We start from the raw sequence: 22312 nt of genomic DNA on the forward strand, positions 1-22312 counted from the left end.
CATTGAAGGGATCATAACTTGTTTGTGCCACAGGTATGCTTGGTCTGTCTATGTGACTTGGGTTTGGGATGGTCAGTACTTGTTCGGAGACACTCAGTGTAACGTAAGTCTCTGGTCTTGTTTGATTAATTGATCTTGTACAATTTGCTGTTCTTCATGTAAGTTTTAGAATTGACTCTTTGTAAGTCTGCATGAGAACAAGTATGTCGCTGCACAGCTGATACACTTTTTTATTTCTTTTAATGAAAAAATTATCCAGCTTTGACTCCATCTCCTTTTATGAGTGGGAGAACCTGAAGATGTTCTCATCTTCTCATAAGGGGAATGAAAACACTGGGATGATTATTAATCTCTAAATATATTTCTCACATAAATCAACCAAAGGTGAGTTTCTGCAGCAGAGAAAATTCTTTGTTAGTTGAAACATTGAAAGCTTTGCTACAGTTGCAATAATACATTGTACAAAAGCAAACTGATATTTCCAAGTTAGAGAGAGTCACAATAGATCATGATCGGATACACGTTGCTTGTTTTAGCTAAGTTTTGTCAGCATTCTCAAAGCTGTGCGCATTGTCTGTATTGGCTGTTTGCCACACTGATGGATGAGAAAAGAAATCAGAATGGATACAATATGTTTAGCTTTGCACTTATAAGCAGGAAAAACATTTACAGTGTTAGCCAACTCATGTTATTCATAATTGGAAGATATTCAACTATTGTGCCAATATAGATGCTGTGAATTTTTGTAGGATAGAGTAAAGTCAAGATGAAAAAATGTTAATAAAACATGGAGCTGGACTTAGAAAAGTATAAATTAAATCAATCAAAATGAAAGCAAAGGGCAAATTTTTTTTTACCAGAGACATATGCTGCCTTTCTCTTTTTGTAAACTAGAATTAAAGAAATTTCAGGTGATTATCAAATCTTGTTTTTTTCTTCCCAACTTTATGTCCAAGCATTTTTGGTTTTGTTGTTGCTGTTAGGAGAAATGCAGTACAAAGTCTCAGCAGTGAGTGTTTCAAGAGGCCAGTTTTATTGGAATTTTTTTTCTCCTTCAAGTAGCCAGCTCTATTCCAAAGCACCTTGTCGGGAGTTTACCACAAACCACTTAGGTTGCAGACCTTTTTTAGTCCCTTACCTTAACCCAGTCATCATTTTTTTAAATAAAGAGGAGAAAATCTGTTTCCATGCTTCTACTTACCTTCACCCAGTCATCATTGTTATAAATAAAGAAGAGAAATCCTTTTCCATGCTTCTACAGGGATGCAGTATGGGCAAAAAGGAGAAGAGTTGGTGTTACTGGTTATCCTTTATTTTTTCACTGTTGTCAACCAGTGCATTATCTAGGAAACACAGAATAAGGCAGCTGTCTTTACTATCTCATTAAATAGTGTAGGCTGCAAAATATGGCGCTTGTAGAGGTTTGTCTCCCGATGGACTTTTCCTTCTTATATTTTGCTTCCTAATTGTCCAGTACAAAGGAAACAAGGAAAGATAAATTGCTTCTAGCGAGGCCTCAAAGAAGAGGGGTAATTGAGATCTGTTGACCATCCCACCTGAAAATTTTGCCTTTTGTTTTGAAGGGTTCAGGTTAAGCAAATGGCTGTATTGTCTCATGTAGCAATCTCTAACGCTTCTCTTAAGCTGTCCTCTCTCCACAGTTAGAGCTGAAGAGAATGGAGTGGACAACAATCAAGGAGACAGGCCTTCAGACCGTGGGAAACGTGGCCGTGGGAGAGGTGAGATGGTGGCATTGTTGTGGGACTGGCTCTGCTTTCATGTCCTGAAAAGGAACTCTCCCATTTGTTTCTTTAAATGCTTCTTCTTAAGCATTTTTTGTTTATCCTTTGATTCCATATGCACTTCAGCCACCTTGTGCTTGGGTACATCCCATTCCCTTACCCTTTATCATTTCTTGGTGTTGGAACAACTTAAAAAAAATTGACAGAGATCACTTCTATGGTAATTTCCTGTGTGGCAGGCAGCTGTGCACTGGCTATGGAGAGCTGTTTTCCCAGACTGACTCATGCCAGCCTCCTGTGAGTGGGAGTGTGCTCACTCAGGGTTCCTCAAGATGTACTTCAGCAGCAGGAGAGCACAAGATACCATCTGTATGGCTCTTGGGGAAGGATTTGGTGTACCTTTTCTTGTAGCATTTCCTTGCGGTGTCTCTGGTTGTCAGGCTTGCCCTCTGCTTTTGGTAGCCAATCAGAGAAAGAACAAGCCACCTTAGAGACATTTTGCTATGAAAAGGAATTCGACATGGAAGAGCTGATGAGAGAACTGTGGAGAAGGAGTACTGTGGAGTTGTAGGTACAGCTCCACTTCTGTCATATAGAAGAAGTGGGAAAATGGATTGGATGTGGAATCAGGTGATATGTATTTGAATTGGATTTTCACTGGTTGCAGTGGATAGAGGCTTGTTTATCCTTAAAGTCAGAGGAATGAAAATAAATAATCCATGTATGGTGCAGATTATGGGTGGATGAGTGTATTAAATAATTTAAGTTGACGAAATGTATAGCAGAACTAATGTACTTTGTAAGTACTGTCTCACTCAAGAAAAATTCTGCCTTCAAAGGACTCCTTTCTCTTTGGAATGTCGGGTAACAAGGCATTCAGAGACAGGCACATCCAGCTTCATTGTCTCCAGATCTGCATCTTGAAGGTGTACAAAGATGCAAAGAAGTAACTTCCACAGGTTTGTGTGTGAGAGTGCCTGTGAATCAGCAAAAACCTAATGGTGTGTGCAGAAAAGTAGCTCTGCAGGACAAGGTGTGGTATAGGTCACAGCTATGATTTTTGGTATGTTAACAGTTTACACTTTCAGTAGGTAGAATGTGAGTCTTGCAGTTACTTATTTTATAAAATAATCCTTTATTTTCAAATTATAATTATAAAAGTAGGACTTTTTAAAAATGGTTCAGTAAATCTTAGATATTAATTTCAAATGCAGTGGTTTTTGCTTTAACCTTACAAACCATACACTGCTTTTGTTGTCAAAACCATAGCTTTCTAGATGAATATAGTATATCTCAAACTTCATAATCAGATCAAAATGACCTGTCTAACTGAAGAAATAGAAACTGAATAGAAAAATAGAGTTTCTATTCACTGGCTTCATGTACACAGTATTACTATATGTCTCTCCTAAATATTTTAGACTGTACTGTGAGCAAAGTATATTAATGAAGTGTCTGTTATAAACCTGTTGGCCAATTACAGGATCATTATATTACAAGTGTGTGTATTCCATGGTAGGAAGTACCTGATTCATTTTACAGTGCAAACCCTTGAAATCCTCAGGAAGTTTTAGAAATCTGTGTAATTCGGTTCTTATAATTTCAGGGATACGTGGCCTTCTTTCTTTGGATATTAGTAGAAATAATAATAATAAAAAGCTTCCTGCCAATTTATTCTGTAGTCTTTCTTTTCTGTTACACAGAAGAATGAAATGAGAGATAACACACTTCAGCTGAAAGTAAACAAATTGCTGGTAGTCACCACAGAACCCATTTTTAGAAATGTTTCATGCAGTGTGTGTGTATAAATCTAGGCACTGGATATGAAATAAGGGGTCAGTTAATTATCAGAACAACACACTCTATTTTAAGCTACCTTCTCAGGCAGGAGTTATCTTACTGGCTACCTTCTAGGAGATTTGCTGGGCCATCATATGTATTAATCCTTCACAGTATCAAAACATAATTTTAAAAAATGATAAGCAACTGAAAATAGCTAAAACGGGATTGACACAGAGGTGATAGTGTGCTGTTCACTGAGAGGGAAAAACCTTTATACTGAATATTTCACATTTGGTGTGTAAGGCACTAGTTTAATCTGACAGTAGATCTTCCATTTATGGCCGTGTCATATTCCTTGTAACTTCAAAGGGTAGTAGGTAAACAGAGTGCAAACACCACTGTGTGGTGGTATGCAGGGCGTCAGGGATTTGAAGCATATACAAATTATTCACTGATTAACAGAATGTAAAAATATATCACAGCATGTGTAACAGGACACTTCACAGCTATAATTGCTCTAAGCTAAATCTTTGCTTGTTAAACTAAGAGTGTAGACTTTGTATTGAAGTCAGGGAATATCTTGTTTTAAGATGCCTTCTCATCTGTGCTTCCTTTTAGAACCAAATTTCTTGCATTAACCTAATTTAAATGTAAGAAACACTGTAATGGTAATGAGTAGTAATTGTATCCAAGTGATTATATTTGTCAGTTTAGCAAGGATTTGTGACTGTCTAGAATGGAATCTCCTGAAGAAATTAAGGAGGCAGATGGTTATGTGTTAGGATTATCAGCTATCAAAACATTTTCTTATTTGTATTTTAATCACCTGCAGTGTTGTGTACAAGTTGACAAACTACAAGCACAGGTTATTTTTAAGCTGCTGTTTTTAGGGCTCTTGCATCTTCAGTTTTAAGTGCAGGTCTGATTCTCCCAGTTCCTCTTCTTCATATTGAAAAGGATGCAGAGAGAAAAAAAAAGGGTGTAGAGCTAGAAGGCTTTTGAAGGTACTGGGAAGTCTGCAGTTATGGGGTGTAGGGAGCAAGTAGTGTAGGATTTTTCTGCCTGCAAGAGAGGACTGTGTGCATGTATGGTAGAACTCTGTTAAACTTCTGTGGGGACATCATGCCAAGCAAGTATGCAGTAGAGAGAATATTAAATGAGATCAGCAGGTTACAGCTTCAAGATGAACTTAGAGTTGGTTCTTCATACATGAAGTGAATCTAAAGAACTCCTTTCAGTAAGATAATGTGGTGCAGGAAATGTAAACATAAAAAGACTTGGAAATTGCATCCTAAAAAAGAACCACGGTCAAGAAAAAGAAAAACCACCAAAGATTTTGTTGTATGTAAAGTATTTTTGACTAAGGAAGTCAAAGCCACAAATAGTTGAAGATCAGGAAAACATCCAAAGAAACTACACTGTGATTTCAGTTCATGTGCTCTTCCCTGGATATCTAATTGACCATGGCTTATAAAGGAATAACAGGTAGGTGGGCTTTCAGGCTTTTTTTTTGATTCAACATAGAAATTGTTATAGACTCAGGTATAGTAATTCTCCTGGTTTGCAAAGGCAAGATAGATTTGTTGCTTGCGCTTCTGTTTATCTCTTTACTTTGTTATTCCAGAACAACATGAGCATTCAATAAATGTGGGTTCTGCCAGGGATTTTTTCTTACAAAACAGATATAAAAATGAAAGGAAAATTGCTGTGTTTTAATTCCAGCTCTTGTTTTGTCTGCCAGCTATATAGGAAAATAAAATAACTTATTGTTCTCGTAGATATCTGATTATAATCCAGTTTGTATTCTTGATCGCTTTTCATTGTTTTTGACATAAAAAGTATACTATCCTTGAACAAATTGAATTTCTGTATCCAAAATTGCTTGTATAAACATTCGCTATGTTTAAAAGCTTAGCCCAGTTGGCACACGATATGTCTTGGATTATTTTTGCCAGAACTAAGGAGAATGTTGTTTTTTTATAAAACATGAATGTGGAGCAGACCTTCTGGAAGTCAGAATTTTAAGTTTGCTTAGTTTTGCTGTGCCTCATTCTGCATTAGTTAAGAAACTGTCATGTACTTTTTTTTGAGATTATCATAGTTTAGATGTAACAAGTCACCTGTTTTCCTTTAAATGTAATTTTAGAGTTGAAGGTTTTCAGCATGAATTGTAAAAATGCTTTCTAGAGTAAATGCAGTATATAAAACTGATTAATTGCTTCTCGCTTTATGGTGACTAATAAAGACAAAAGTAATTTGAATTATTAAATCCAACTTGGGTGTTTGTTCTGGTAATATGGAGTACCTAGAATATAAAGTTTCTGCACTTTACCTCCTTATCTCTGAAGGATTAATAAGCCTCTGTCAACTAGGTTCTGCTGGGAGGATGGCACTGCCAGAGCAGAGATGAGGCAGTTCACTTGCTGTGTAGTCAGAAATAAGCACAAATTTAGAGTGTTGCTTGTCCTTCCAGCCTTCATTTCCTTTTTCTTGCAGCTGTTCTTCAGGCCATTTCTTAACCTTGAAGTAACTTCCTCTAATTTAAACCCGGAAAATCTGAATTTTTAAGTAAAAAGCACCTGTGTTGCAGTGGAAGGATTTAGGTCTAGAAGCTCAGCAGATGTGATTTTCTGCAGAATAGGTTGTTAATTTAATGGGCTAGTCCCATCTGAGTTGTGCTTTTACCCACCTTTCTTGTACTGCCATGAAGTGTGCATTTTCTTTGGGGGAAGAAATGGTGTGAATGTGGAGAGCAATTCTTGCCACGCATGGGTGGTACCAGAGTGGAGAAGTGGTTGTGATGAGTGTTTTGAGCGCCTAGTAGGTTTTAGTGAAAACAGAAAAACTTGCCACCTGCCTGGGCTATATATAAGTGCTGACCTTTCTAGAATTCATTCAGGAGAAGAAAAATGCAAAGAGTAAGGCAGCAGTTGACAGTTGTAGGAGGTTCCTCTGAGAGGTACAGGGGCACCCCTTTGGTGACATGTTGTGCTTTCTAGAGAGGTGTGCTGCTTACCAGGGGCTCTTATCAGGGATGTCACCGAGACTACCAGGCTTCTTGCAGTCCACTGACTGTTACTTCCTGCTGTCGTTTCATGGAGGCACAAGGGGGTACAGCCAGGAGCAGTCTGAACAGTATCAAGGGGGATTACAGAGCCCTGGGTTTGGCCATAAGACACTCTGCAGCAGCTAGTTTTTGCAGGTAGTATTTTTCATCCATCCTTCCAGTCAAAAACAAAGGGGGTCAAAAGGGCCAGTTGTATTTGGAGAATCAGCAGGTGATTATAGGCCTTGTGCCACAGCAGGGGGACTTCACTTCTTAGACCGGAGGACTCTCCTTGAGAAACCTGGTCTTCTGGGGACTGAGATGTTCCATCTGTTGGGGAAGGGGATGAGTGTCTTTGGTTATCTTGGCTTCATAAAGGGCAAGTTGCGCCTGACCAATCCGGTGTCCTTCTGTGATGGAGTGATCATAACAGTCAACGAGGAAGGGCTGGCATCATCTATCTGGATCTCTGTAAAGCCTTTGACATGGTCATACATGACATCCTTATCTTACATTAGAGAGAGAGGGATTTGAAGGTGAGCTTTTTGGTGGATAAAGAATTGACTTCATCCAGTTAGTTGGATGCATCCAATGGTTCTGTGTCCAGATGGAACCTGGTGACAGGTCATGTCCCTCAGGGCTCTATCGTGGAATGTTGCTCTTAAATTAATATCATTATCACTGACAGAGTGAGATTGAGTGCACCCTCGGCAAATTTGCAGATGATACTAGGCTGAGAAGTGCAATTGACACACCTGAAGGATGGGGTGTCATCTGAAGAAACCTGGACAAGCTTGAGGAGTGGGCCCCAGGGGAATCTCATGATGTTTAACAAGAGGAAGTTCAAGATGCTGCACTCGGGTCAGAGCAATCCCAGGCAAAAATACAGACTGGGGAGAAGAACTCCTTGAGAGCAGCCCTGCAGAGAAGGACTTTGGACTTCTTACAGATGAAAAGCTGTCAGGAGCTGGCAATGTGTGTTTGCAGCCTAGGGCTTGTGGGGCTGGTGAGGAATGTGAAGGTCAAGGGCAGCCTGGGCTGCAGTGACTGTGAAATGGTGGAGGTTGAGATCTTTGGTGCAGTGATGAGGACGCACAACAAGCTCACTGCCGTGGCCTTCAGGAGAGCAGGCTTTGGCCTCTTCCAGGATCTTCTTGGTAGAGTGCCATGGGATAGAACCCCAGAGGGAAGTGGGGCCCAGGAAAGCATGTTAATATCTAAGGATTCCTTCTTCCAAGTTTGGGAGCAGTGCATCCCAACCAAAAGAAGGACAAAACTTCCCCAACTGCATGGATGAAAAGGAACTCCTGGACAAATTCAAATGCAAAACCAAAGCCCAGAGAAGGAGGAAGCAAATAAATGTAGCATGGGAGGAAAAGAGAGGTGAGATTGTCTGAGCAGCTAGGGTTCTGGTTGGGAATCCTAAAGTTGTATTGTTGGTGATAAAAGGAAGACAAGGGAAAATTTGGGTCCTCTCTGTAAGAAAATGGGAGTCCTGGCTAACTGGGATATGGAGAAGCTGGAGGCACTTAATGACTTTTTTTGCCTTGGTCTTTTCCCACACATGAATTTCCAACCACATGTATTACAGAAGGTAAAGGCAGGGGCTGGGAGAATAACCATCCACTTTAGGAGAGGATCAGGTTTGAGACTCTTTGAGGAATCTGAAAGTGCACATGTCCATGGGGCCTGACAAGATACATCTGTGGGTCCCCAGGGAAGTGGAAGAGGAAGTGGCTAAGCTACCATCCATCATATTTGAGTTCCCACTGATGAAAAAAAGGAAGCATAACCTCTGTTTTAAAAAGGGAAGGAAGGCAGACCTGGGGAACTAGAGGTCAGGCAGTCTCACATCTGTGCCTGGCAAGATCCTGGAGCAGATCCTCCTGGAAGTTAAGGGACTTGGAAAGTGTGAGGTGGTAGGTGACAGGCCAACTAACTCTCCCAAAAAAGAAGAGGCAGGCAACATGGTTACTGTAGACAGCAGGGTTTTTTGGTGTCTTTGTGTAAAGGTTTTCTGGCATTTATCGAGGTGTCAGCTGGTTTGGAGAACTGATCCAAAAGTGAGCAAATACTGTTTCCTGGTAGTTGTTCAGTGCTCAGTCACTGGAAAGTGCAAAACTGTCCGTGCACAAAAGAGCAGAGCTTATGATCACTGGTGAGGAAGACTACAATTGTAGCAGTTCTAATTTAAATGGGTTTAAATTACTGTGGGATTGCATGCTTAGTATTTGGGTTTCTGCTGTGAATTCTGAAAGCTTTATCTGCTCACTGACTCTTTAGTCACTGTTAAAAAGCATAAAAAGTTTGTAGATATCCTGTAGGCGTTCACAGTTGTTTTGTGACTAACTTCTTTGTCTTAAAAGACTGTACCTTCTGTTTTAAGGCCATTTTTAAATTTTGACAACTGAGAGAAGTAGCATGAGAATTTCTTGGCATGAAAATTTAAGGATTTTACTAGTGGCCTGGTGGTGTCAAAGAGAATATTAGCCTTTTCCATTGGCATCTTGCACTAGTGACCATGATGTACGAAATCCTGTGTCTGAGTTAGATGATATTGCAGTGGTGAACATTCACTGTCCATATTTTGAGTGAATTTTTCATGTGTTTTCTAACTTTGAATTTAGTAATTTGGTACTCCCTTTTGCCTTTATTAGAAAAGTTCTTTTGTGTTTGTTGATAAAACTTAATTCCAGTTTTGACTGAAAGTGTAGACATAGCATTAAGAAGTTAAAGGAATCCACTTGAAATTCAAATTCAGAATTATCTTTTAAAGTGATATGGTATAAAAAAATGCTTTGCTGGCTAGTAGTCTAAGAGTGCGAATGGAACATCAGGAGCAGCATTTTTTCTTTTTTGCAATTTGTAAAACTGTTGCTTATTAATTTTTTTAGTCAGTAGATTGTTGTGCCCATTATGGGCATGTATCTTATGTATGCCTGACTTGCTAAAACATCACCTTCTCTTTAGTGTGCTAAGGTTGTTTCTTCAGGCCTTTGCACTTGAGATACTGGGGTGACTTACCTCCTCTTGTAAAATCTGTTTCTTCTTTCATGACAACTATTTCAGTTATTTCTCTGTACCTTATGTCTGTCTCACTCAAAACTGTTTCTGGTTGACTGTTTCTGTGTTTTGCAGCTCCCAGTTGGATTTGTACCTCATGCTGTCAGAAAACTGTTGATCTTGCTTCTGCAAAATTTCTGTAAATGGTGTTTAATGCTCTATTGATAGCAATTGAAAGTAATTTTATTACATGATGGCCCCTACCATATCCCCAGGTAAACTCGTGTAGCTGTTTCTTCTCTTAAGAAACCTTACTGGACAGAAAGGTAATCCAGAGCGCTCTGATTTTGGCTGAGAATAGCAAAAGAGTAGGTAGGCTGAGCAACAAGGTTCAGTGGACAAGTTGGTGGCAGTTGGGTACAGTGGGGTATGGGGCACTGTTGTTTGTGGCAAAAAACACATGGGCTCAGTAAAGAAGGGTGGCAAATGCCAGGTTGCAGCAGTTGTTGCTTCTTTCATAACCTCTGTCTGCCTTCTCTCCAGCCAGTTGTGAAAAAGAGAGCAACGAAGGCAAGATAATGTAGACATAACAGAGCTGGTCAGTGTCAAACTTACGCTATTCTATGTTCTTATCCCAGCAAAATCCTGTGTGTTGCTAGATGGGAATCTTTTCTCTGCTTTGATGCCTCTAAGAAATCTTGAAAAAGTAGGTCCAGAAATGTATTTTGTCACTAAAACAGTGAACTCGGGTAAGGGGAGTGGTGAGAGCAAAAGACAGAAAGTCATTAAAGTAGAAATTTGATAAACTGGTGTTACCATGTCCTGGAGGTACTGCTATTGCTCAGTTTGTGTGGTCTCCTGAAAGTAAGAAGTAATTCTGATCCAACTTTGAACATCCCATCATGGGTAGTTCTGATCTATGGGCATCAGTGCTTTGGTGATTTAGGATTATCATTTTTGTGTGCTCTGATAAACTTGCAGTTGCTTGGTGACTTACAATTGCTACATAATTTTGTCATTAAAATAAACATGGTTTTGTTCTCTGAGTGCAGCTCTTGACCTCCTTCTGTTCTTGCAATACAAAATAATATTCTCACTCCTCCTCAAAAAAACTTGAACAAACTGGGTAAGCCTTACATAAAACCCTGAAGAAGTGGGGAAGGTAATCTATGCAGAAATATATTGCATATAAGAAATATTTAGTAACGCTTTTTGTAGACGTTTGCTTTGTGTATTCTTGAATAGCACAAAAATTTTCATGCCTTGTTGACAATATACTGTGTGCAAAAATTAAGCTATTAATTGTATCAAGAAGCTCATAAGCTGAGGCTGGTAATCAAATTTGAGAAAACAAATACTTGTTTTTGTTAAAACAAATGAACATTTTAGTGGATGATAACAAGGAAGATGATTTAGGTATTTTCCTGTCAGTAACTGTGATGAAGGGTGAGGCAGAAGGAACGTGTGATCAGAGATTGGCAAAAGCACAGGAGCGTGGACAGGTGATAGTGTCAGAGAAGGAAAAAAATGGAGTTTTTCAACTTTTTCCTCCCAGATAAGGAGTGACAGAGAATTGTTTGGGAGATCAGGATACTCAGGGAGGCTGGGATTTTAGAGCATCTTAGGCAAGAATGAAACAATCCAGACAAAATTTTGAACAATGTCTAATAAGTTGGCAGTAGCAGTGTTTGGGATGAGTCTTTAGGTAATTTCTTTTAATGACACTACGTGCTACTTCATGAGACACAGAAAAGATGGCAGATAATTGAATATCCTACTGAAATGTCGGGTCTTAGATGAACCAAGGCTTATTTGAGTGTGTTAGGGAAGCAAATTTGGTGTGGGAATTTGGGAAGTAAATTATATTTAACTTAAACTATGGTAGTTTTGTTCAACTGTGACATTCTTTAATGTGACAGACTAGTTACTGGTGGCTCCTCTGCTGTTGCTGTTAAATGGTGTTTTCTCTCCTAGGGTTTGGACGTGGCAGAGGGAAAGGAGCGGGGAGGTTTTCAGCCCAAGGCATGGGGTAAGAAACATGCAGAGCACAGATTTTGACAAGGATCAAACACAGTGGCAATATTTATTGACAGTGTTGCCACTGTATGTATGGATATTCCTATATGTTTAATAAGCCAATATAGATGCAAAAATTAAAAAATCTCTTAGGTGATGAATAGAATATTTTGGTCTTAAACTAGTGTTTCTAACTAGGCACACCTATAGAATCCTAATGTATGTCTATTCATTGTTAGTATCTTGAACTTGCAGAGCCATACCTGCTATCAGTAGCAGCCACATAGTGCCTTGGAGTCTGAAAGTTGTGTGCTACATATAGTCTTAGGTAAATTTTAAACCAGATTCATTTCAGTGTAATGTAGAATGTGCAGTGAACATATTTAAAACTTGAAAGTAGCAATTCTAAACTTGGTTCTGTTTTTGAGGTCTCATGCTTTAGCTGTTTGGACTCATATGGACCTTAAAACAGATTCAGAGGAAGTTATTCAGCAGCTTAAAAATTTACTCTCAATTTTGTTGGAATAACTTGGCTTATAGAAATGTAGCCTCCACTGCTTTCACTCAGTGTTTGCCTTTAATGACACTTCATGCAACATCAGTAATATGATGAACTGGAGTAATGTTCTACTTCTCTAATAATTCTTGTTGTTCATATCTGCAGATGATGAGCTGAAAGAGGTTTTTTCTTCAATAATGCTTTTCCACATTTTAGCTGCATCTGTGTATTTTTGGCATTAGTGTGAGCAGAGCACTTTGAAATAATCTTACTGGTGCTCTGAAAGGACATGATACTGGTCACTTATCAGTCAGCTACCTGCTGGAAAACTTATCTGTTGAGAGAGTCATATTGTTGTGTGTATAAACTAATGCTTTATAACACTGGAAGGAATTGGGAAGCTGTTAAGTGGTTTTTCAGGAATTTATTTTGGTTCAGTGTCTCTACAGGAATTTTGTTTACCAGTCTCTTCACTTTTTTCTCTTATTCTCTTTTCTCCCTTTTTATCTCTGTCTGCTCATAGAAGATTTTTTTTAAGTAAAAGCTGTCAAGATAACTTATGTGGAAATCAAGATGTTAAGTCTAATACAACTTCAGCTAAAAATTATGACACTTAAGCTCACTGAATGACCCATGTGTTCTCTTCCATTTCTTAACTTTCAAAACTCTAGGACATTTAATCCTGCAGACTATACGGAGTCTTCTGCCACTGATGGCTTTGGGACAAAGTCAGAGATCTGGGAGACTGGTCAGAATGATGCAGATGATGGAACTGGTAAGATGCTTCAAGAAGTGGAAGGATTGGAATGAGGACCTGTAGCATATTACAGCTAAAATAACCATTCTGTTAGTGTTCACTTCTGAAAATTTGTATACATCTTTTGTGACACAGATACTAGATGATTTTTAAGTTTAGCTCTGCTGATGTGCAGAGCCTGTGTCTCTCTGGTGAGAATGAGGGGAGGCATTTTGAAATTCTTTTGTTAGAGTACCAATAAACCCTTGGGGGACAAAGGAATTTGAAGAGTCACTGGAAGAACCTTGTGTATAAAGAAGTGTTTAGATATCTTAATACTGCTTAAGATCTCACTGAATGCAGTTAAGGAGCATAAGTCCTAGAATTGATTGGTCCACAGGCTTTAGGCCTGTGATATGAATATCTAAGAAGAAAAAGAAAAAAAGTTTACAAGTATGAATTCACTCAGTGACACTGGGATGGCTTTGGAAGCCCTATCTGCACAATGCAGAAATGTAAGGATGCGAGTCTCTGGATGGAGGAGAGTTCCAAGATCTGCGACTTCTGAAGAGGAAAATTATTAACTAAAGCACAAGTAGTCACTTGAATTGAAGCCAAAAAGCCATTGACCTGTCTGAAGATCAAGGCAGATATGTGTTTCTGTATGAAGTTTCAAGTGAGAAGTACACACTTCCAGCTAAAGGCCAGAGACTGACATAGTTTGGAAAGCAATCATTTGGCAGTTGTCTCATGGTGATTCAGAAATGAGGGTGGCCTGCTTATCTGTGATGGGAAAAATAGGATACCTTGCTGCTTCCTGTGTTCTGTGATAGAAGATGAAGGCAAAGTAAACCATGTGTTAGAATGGAGAAAGTCATATATGTTTTTGTCCTCACTTGGGAGCCATTGAATGTTTCTCTTTTAACTGCAGCAATGGGTAACTCTTCTGATCTCTTCACTGGTAAAGCCTACTCTGGTGATTTTTTTATTGACTCCTGTGCCAAGTGTGGAAGCTGATCCTGAAGGGCACCGTGTGCTCTGTTGAGCTCTACGGTGAGCCACTGAGATGCAGCTTTCTAAATGTCTTACAAGCTATTTTCCACTTAACTAGAGAAGACAACAACAGGCTCAAAGTTTAGGGAGGCTTATTAAGCAGCTGTCTTGTCACTCTGATTGCCTTCTCAACCAGTGTGGAAGAGTGGCTTTGAGTATATTAGTGGTTGTTAATGGAAGCATTATTGCCAAATAGGTATCTCTCTAAGGCATTACTTAAATGACTTGGTGCTGTAGCACAAACAGAAATACACCTTTTGTTTTCACTCACATTAATTTTTCAAATAAGAAGATACCTAATGTTTTGGAAACTCCTTTGGAGATTCTTACGTTATTGTTTGCTACCTGTTAGCAAGGGGCAGGGGGTGTTCTCACAAGCATTGCAGAAGCTATAAAGTTAACTAAATAAAGAAACATCTGCAAGAAAGGTATTAGGAGATTGGAGCAGAGGTAGAGCATCACTGGTTTGTTACTGCTGATGCAGGTGTAAGGATATAGCTTACTTATGACTTGTGCTCTACTTCCAAAATGAACTCAAGTGTTCTGAGACCCTCCCTGCTAACTCAGAGTAGCCCCCATGTGCCTCTGTCACAGCAGAGGCAGAGCCTCCTTGTCCTTCATTCTCAGTGTTAAGTAATGGAAGAAATCTAGGAATAAGGGTAGTTTGGTGTGGGTTAACAGATCCCTCTAACAGTATGAATGTGTCATTGTGAGAGGTGTGCTGCTGACAGTGGTGGAAATTCAGAGTTTTGATGTGTGGAATTTCTGTTTGGATGTCAAGCGCATATTTGCTGTGTACGTCACCAACAACTGCACTGGACTTCAATAACACAGCTTAATGCATGCATGGAAATTTGGGAAGCATTATAGGAAGAATGTGTGAGAAGGGATTTGAGATTTTTCACTGGCCTTGTCATATGAATGAATCTTTGAGGTATGAATGAGTGGGTGTTATTGTGAGGTAGTTCCTACAAAATTACTTGGTTGGCAGAAAATTAAAGTAAACTAGGTAAATGTGAATGTTCTTGTTGGGTGTTAAGTACCTTTTTGTTGCTAATCTTAATTTACTTTCAAATGAAAAAGGTACAATAAGTGACAAAACAGCAATGTCTCTCTAAAGAATGCTTTCTTTTATGGTATTGTAGGCAAGCTCTAGGAATGTCTGAAAGAAGTCTCTGGGCAAAAGGAATAACTTCAGAAAGAACAGGCTTTAAAATTGAAACATCAGTTGTCCAAGTGGGTAGCACTTTCAGCCTTTTGATGGAAAGCATCTTGAGGGTTTTTAGAGGAAGCTGCAGCTGGGGTGGTAATTTTACAGCAGAAGAGACTGCTGGGAAGGAACATGGAAGCTGTGCTGGGGAGGACAGTGTCAGACAAGGTATGGGGCTGGAAGTAGTTTGCATAAAGTTGAGCATGAATTGACTTGTTAATCCCAAATATTAATTTTCAGGTTCCTCCTCCTAAATTCACATGATGCATTGTTAATTACAAATCAATGACCCAGTTAAATTCCCAATGGGGGGTCAGCTAAAGTTTTGAATGTGGGAACTATATGTGTATGCAAAACTGTAAAGCTTGCAGTGGACTTTATAGACGTCAGGTAAGAGTTTATACAGGAAGGACAGGAAGGAAATTGCTCTATTTATTCCTCATTATCCAGTCCCATTTCTTATTTAATCTCAAAAGAAGGTAAAAAATATCAACTCCTGCTATCTACTTGAAAACCTAGTGTCTTTAATCTGCAGTTACATTAAAGAAGCAGTAACTGGGTAACTTAGAGAGATAAGATATCTTTGCTTACCAAAATATTTTCTGGAGACATTATACCAATATAAACTCTTCGTGATATTCTGAGTTATGTACTAAGTATTTCTTTCTTTAGCCACTGCTGGGGAAATCAGTATTTTCATAAAAAATAAATATAATGTTTGTTTCCAAAATGCAATTTCTGTTATGTGTACTCTGAAAGTGCTCTAGAACCTCATGTCCTGAATTATTGCAGATGCCAGAGGCATCATGATAGCTTGAATAGCCTTTCTAAGTGCACCATTGTGTAATCTAGTAGAAAAGCTAGCTGGTTCTGTGAAGGTGAAATTTAGTGTTGGCTGAAATACAGACTGAAGGGCAAGTCTTTATTCCAAATAATACAGCATCAATTTTCCTGCATTCTAATTTATGTAGAAATAATATACAGAGGAAAGGCAAAGGGAAGGGATAGATGAAGAGAAACAAAATTACTAGCTTCCTCCAAAAAGAAATAAACTTGGGCAGCATCTTTTCTCTCACCTTTTTTGTAATGTACAGGGCAGTGGGAGAAAATGAGTGCAAATCACAGCAGTTCTTAAACATAAATTGTGTTAGAGGTGCTCACTTCTCAAAGTTTGTTGTAAAAATGGCCTTGTGTTCTGGTAATTTACTCATGTCACTACTTTGATAGAGTTTAAGTTTCATGGAAAAACTTCCTTTGTTACCTTAGTTATAAACAGCCTTAAATTACTCTGAAACTGAAGAATGACTAGAAATAAGAAATAAATTAAAGAGTAACTCTCAAGAGGGACAGTTGTGTTCCTTGGAAGGTACAAGGAAGTTGGTGTTTGGGTTTTTGTTTTCTGGGGGTTTTGTGTTTGGTTTGTTTTTTCAGTATCTGCTCTTAAAGTCTGAAGGAACATTTTAAGGAAGCCTTCAAGTCTTTCTAGAATGCAAATCCAGAAGGAAAGAACTAGTACATAAGTTTGGCATAGACCAAGTTAAATTTATTTTGGGGTTAATATCAATGATTGTTCAAAGAAATGGTAAAAAAATAAAGAGTGTGACACGGAGAGAGGATAATTGGAGGAACATAGCTGAAGACTCATCAAAAGATGTATGCTGTTTTTATTGGCTTGATAACTTTCTAAACTGAACTTTTAACAAAGAAAAAGAGGAAAGGGTCACAAATAGCCACCTAGGTTGAAGCTTGTATGATAAGGATCTTAGAAAATGCAAAACATAATTTTGATTGAAAACAGAAAACTCTTGAATTGTAATGCTTTGCAAAGCTTGGGGGAAAGATTGGGAAGAGGATGAATGAGTTGCAGTAATGCCAGGGTGGATTTTGGACTAAAGAGAAATCGATGGGCCTGTGGCAAAATCTGACTTAGATCAGATCAATAGGAGAAAGACATTCAGAAACTGAATTTTGTGCAGAGAAGAGTACTGAAATAAGTGAGAGTGGAATGATTGAGTTGGGAAGGGAAAGTGTTAGTAAATGACACTAATAAACTTGGCAGCTTGGATAAACTAATAAAAGGGTGAGAGGCTGTACACAGTATTTAAAAGAGTAAACCCTCAGGACTGGCTTTATAAGGGAGAACAACAGACAGTTGTTTAAGTTTAATGTAAGGAAAACATCACAAGTATTATTTCGAGTAGGTTTCGTCTCCCAAAGGTGGTGGAAAATACACAAGAGTCTGACTTGAGGTACCTGAGCTCTTCTAGTCTTTATTTTATCAGACTTTGAGCTCTGTTTTAGTGTTCAGGTGTCAGTGCAAAACTTGTCTTCTAGAGACAGACCTTGGCACTGGCTTATGGGAGATAATTGGGCTTTTCCTCCTTTTCAAAATTTCTGTTGAAATGTGTGGATTACTCTAGAAATTTGAAGCATTGTAGTAGTTTTGCTATAGGGTATGGTTATTAGTAAAAACATCAACCCTGGGTAGGAGCCATTTGCTAAAATGTGAGCATGAGATGTTTCAGGCAACTCTATATTGCTCCACAGAGCCCACACAGAGCAGATGTTACCTTGCTCAGGACCTGCCAAATAATTTTGGATTCCAAGGTATAGTTCCCCTCTCTTCCCCCCCACTGTGCATTACCTCCATGGTCATTCCTTTTGCCTGGCAGGACTGGCGCCGCTCAACCCTCCTCTGCCAAAACCCACTGTGGTGTCATGGGGTACAAGAGGAAGCACCAGTGCACTTCTGGCATTAGTACCAGCTGGCTTTGATGGTGTTTTTGGGGTGCTTGTTTCTGAATTAATCAGAAACAGACCAATTCCTGGTTAAATGAAAGGAGATGATGGAAGCAGCAGTCTCTTTGCTTTGTACTTGATCCAGGGTGCTGGCGGTGCTACCTTTGGTGCTGGTGTTTTCTTTGCTCGTGGTTGCACAGTTTACACAAAGGCTCCAGTTGTTGTTGGAATGATCTTCACTGTACTGCTGCCGGTGGTCAAGGCCTTCAGTCCCTTTATTGCTCTTGCATGTCTGTACCTGCTGTTTCCTATGGAAGGGATTCAAATTTTACATACATAGATTTGGTTTCTGTGGTTTTCCTATTTCTGCATGCTTCACTGTGCTCCAGAGTTTACCAAACCCAGTCTGCCTCCAGTTACAGGAAGCATTTTTTAGCTACAGTGGAAATTTAAAGATTGTCCTGCTACCGTCATAAGAATTGCTTGTGTTCTAAAATAAGTTGCTCTCTCAGGGGAAGGAATTAGAGTTGTGCTACTCTGAGTGAATTACCAGGTTGGAAAGTAGTCTTCACAGGCATAGCTTAGGTCCTGAAATTGAATGTGTTGAAAGTAGGATTGTGGGTCTTGCAGCAGGTATTGGTGGTTGTGTTTTGTTCTGTATTAATTTGTGTGTGAATCTGGAGGATCCTATGTGAGGGTTGAGTAACCTCTCACTGCTGTTGGACCCATAAGAGGAAGTTCTTCCAATGTTTGGGATTAATCACTGGGTGCAGATGTGCGTTCATGCAAATTGAGTCCGGTACCATAGTGGCAAAGATCAAAAATCAGGGGCAGGGGGAAAGGAGTGGTGGTGTTTCCCTCCCAGAATTTTAATTCTGCAGACCAGTTTTCTAGAGCCTACAACCATGTTTCCAAATATGTTTCCAACCTCCATTTCCTTGCTTTGTGTTCCACTGATAATGAAAATGGGATTGCTTGAAAAGCAGAAGGATTGAAACACAGTGTTATGCCTTTAACTTGTACCTTTCTTTCCTTCCCCTATTATAATAGGAGCATGGAAGAACTCAATAGAAGAATGGACAGCAGAAGACTGGAATGAAGATGTAAGTGCAACTGGCTGGATATACCAATTGATTATTTATTCTCTCCAGAGTTTGTGTTGTTTTCAAAAACTAAATATTTGAAGTAATCCATTATTTCAAGTTTATTTTCAGTAGAGTGAAAATAAGTCATCCCTCTTGCCGCCTCCTGCAAGGTGGAATGTCAGTGTTTGTCCTGGAAATGCGTGAATGCTTTGTGTAACGGATATGGAAGCTCCATCCTTACCTAGTGATAGGGATGTATCTTTTGAGAGAATTGAAAGAAATTCTTAAATTCCTAGGTTTTCTGTATCAGTTAATGTCATCAAAAGCTGACATATTTTAAACCTGTCTTTAGTTTCCTGAGTGTGTGCTAGAGGTGGACTAAGGGCTAAGAACGGTGGAATGCTATGAGCTGTTCTCACCCCTGTTTGATGCTGGTACAATGGAGCGTTTGTTGTAAGGGACGGGTGTTGAGCAATGCTGACTACAGATAGAATTTGTTTTAATTAGTTACTAGAGCTGAATAATTTGCAAATGAATTTTGAAATCTCTAGCCCGTTGTTAGTTTTTATTAATTTTGGATCCTGGAAAAATCCCTATAGCCTAGGAGAAAGTTATTGGTCTGCTAATATTCAGAAAGAGTCAACGAAATGTCAAGATGCAGATACATTAGCCCAAAACATGCGCCAAAAAATAAAAGGGAAAAATATGTTATACCTTTTGTTCTAAAAATAATTGCATTCTATTGAAAAACATTTTAGTATATTGAAATCTGCCTAGAAAATTTTGGCAGATCTATTACAGAAGGACCCTTATTGAATGTGGGCTTTTGTAGGAAGGCTATTAGTCCTCCCAATCTGAGGCCAGATGCCATCTAGTGCCTCAATCAATGATTGGGAAGTAAAACTAAAGTAATTGCTTAATAAAATGGTTTCAAATACAAAATATATTGGAATAGCCTTTGAAAGTGAGCCAGTCATGTGGCAAGATTTGGACCTCTGCAATGTTTGAACTATTCCAGTGAAAAATACTTTAATATAGCCAAGTATCCATTTGCTTTATAGGAATAAAGACACACCTTCAGAACAAGGGCTTGGTGTTTGGAAAGCTGCAACTCAAAAGTTTCCAGGAATGTAATGGATGATGAAAAAAGAACAGCTCAGCATGAGCTGATGCTGTATTAAAAAAGCTCCTATTGTAGTATTTTTGCCTGTTGGCACTCTTCCCCATCTCTTAGTCATTCTTGAGTTATGTTTATGTACGTGGATGCTCCTGAACTTGATTCATAAGTACCAAACCCAATTTCTCATTACTTCTACAGATGAAAAATTGTGTATAATAGCTGAAAATATCTAATCAAAGATCCTTGAGAAGGGAGATCTTAGTTTAGGGAATCTGAAAGGGTTACTTTAGGAGCATGTGATCGACTCTGGTTTTAGTGTAGCAGAGGTGTAGTATGAACCTGTGTCTGGAAAATGGATCCATGCATTTAAGTAACAAACAGTTCTAGTGGCATGACTATTGATTAAAAGAACCAAGGAAGCTGATCAATTTACTGTCTGAGGGAAAGACCAGGTGTTTTTCTAAAGAATATTTCTGTTTAAATGTGGTGTTCTCTAGTCAGATACAAGTCATGAGCAAGTCAGTAAAATTTAACATTGCTTGACCCAAGAAGAATTAGGTCTTTGTGACCTAATAGTCCTGTCTGGTCCTTATCTTTTGCAGTGAGTATTAAGCAAGTATAATAGGTTGTCAAGGTGCTGTTAAATAGAATGGAAAGTGCTTGCAGTGAAAATAAGAGGTTGTGTTTTGTTAAAGGGATATTCAGAGTATTAACAATGAAGGACTAGACAAATATTGAGGTACTTTAGGTGGCTCTGGGTTTTGCTCTTAAAAGAAAGTAAAGTTTAACTACAGCAACTATTCCAAAGGAAAGAAATAGAATAAATACAAATTGATGGAAAGTGGATAATGACAAACATTTTCTGTTATTATTTGAAACCACAACAACATTCATTTTCAAAAAAGGAAAGGGGAAAAAAAAAGTGTTTTGCTGGAAGTGGTTTCTTTACCCGGAAGCAGCATGAGAAGTTGTTTTAATTTTTTACCCTCACTGCATCATACCAAAACAGTAATAAGCTTTTTTTTAAATTTCTGATTTGTTGATGTTGAGTTTCTGTGAGGATGCTGGAGTATATTTTCCTCTTCTCCTCACTATTCCTATACTCCTTTAGGAGCTGATAGCTAGTTGTCAAGTGCATTGTCTGTTTGGTGATTGGAGAATGATGTTATCGTAGAAACAGGAGCTGGGAAGCATGGGCATATCACTGCAGATGGAGGACATACCCCTGTGAGGCCAGCACCGACAAATGGCTCACAACCATTCATTCAGTTCTGGGAAAATGCCAGACCTCAGTGAAAGATTTGTGAGTGTAGTGTGCAGCAAGCATAATGGCTTGATTGGGAGCTGAAAATACTATTTCTGAGAAATACTAAGTACATCTGTAATGAAACTTTTCAGCTGCCACAGCACGAAATATGTGTTTTGACGAATGCCATAATCCCTGCAGAGTACTGAATTAAGTGCTTGGTTGGACCTTTTGGCAGTGAGTTTGCCACAGGTTGTAGTGTAAATCTCAGTGTAACTGAGCTGGTAGCTGGAGACTGCTGTTTGCATGCTGGTTCATCTATAGAGAGCATTTTTTCTCTTACACATCAAGCATGCATTTGCATTGTCACAAACATCCTCAGTCTCCTCAATCTGCTGAATTTTTGGGGTTCATCAGTGTTTGTCCCTGATTAGTCTTTTCTTGGTTATGTGAGTATAAGAAACTGTTGACATTACAAAGAATTTAATATTTAACCAAGGGATTGCAGACCATAGAGTGCTGCTTGTGCCATTAGTTGACCTCCTTGTGCCATGTAATGCAGGAATATCACAGTACCCCAGAAAGTACAGTACACATTGCTCTAAAATAAAACACATGATTCAGAAAGTGCTGGACAATAGAGGAATAGCCTTTTTAACTGAAATGTACTTAAGTGGAATGTTCTTTCTTTGTTTTGGTCAGTACACAGAGTTGTGGGCTGTCAGCATTCATCTCAGGACAAGTGATCCAGAAATGAAGGATTAAAGTACTTTGTGTTGGCAGCAAGGGAAGGGTAAGAAATGGAGGGAGGAACTGTATTAGGCTGATTTGTTCATGGTCTCATGTGCTCCTTGTGACAGAGTGCTGGGACAGTATGTGAGATATCTCTGCTCTGCCTCTGAGTGGTGATTTGCTCCCAGTCAGCTCTTCTGTGTCCTTCTTAAATCAAGGAGACCCCTATCAGATGTGCATGTTCAGGAATCACATGCTCTCAGTAGAGCTGCCTGTGGGATGGCAAATGAAATTGGCTCATGT

General features: G+C 39.0%; 1 protein-coding gene across 1 annotated transcript in view; it reads left to right on the plus strand.

Annotated features, from left to right (window-relative positions):
- UBAP2 (ubiquitin associated protein 2) overlaps positions 1–22312 on the plus strand; it is a 170734-nt gene that overhangs the window by 31292 nt on the left and 117130 nt on the right. The window contains exons 6-9 of the mRNA XM_058823272.1: positions 1662–1739; positions 11548–11602; positions 12760–12863; positions 18877–18929. Of these exons, the coding sequence (XP_058679255.1) occupies positions 1662–1739; positions 11548–11602; positions 12760–12863; positions 18877–18929 (290 nt within the window). The remainder of the gene's footprint in view (positions 1–1661; positions 1740–11547; positions 11603–12759; positions 12864–18876; positions 18930–22312) is intronic.

The sequence above is a fragment of the Ammospiza caudacuta genome, chromosome Z (genome assembly GCF_027887145.1).
Source record: "Ammospiza caudacuta isolate bAmmCau1 chromosome Z, bAmmCau1.pri, whole genome shotgun sequence".
Classification (NCBI taxonomy): domain Eukaryota; kingdom Metazoa; phylum Chordata; class Aves; order Passeriformes; family Passerellidae; genus Ammospiza; species Ammospiza caudacuta.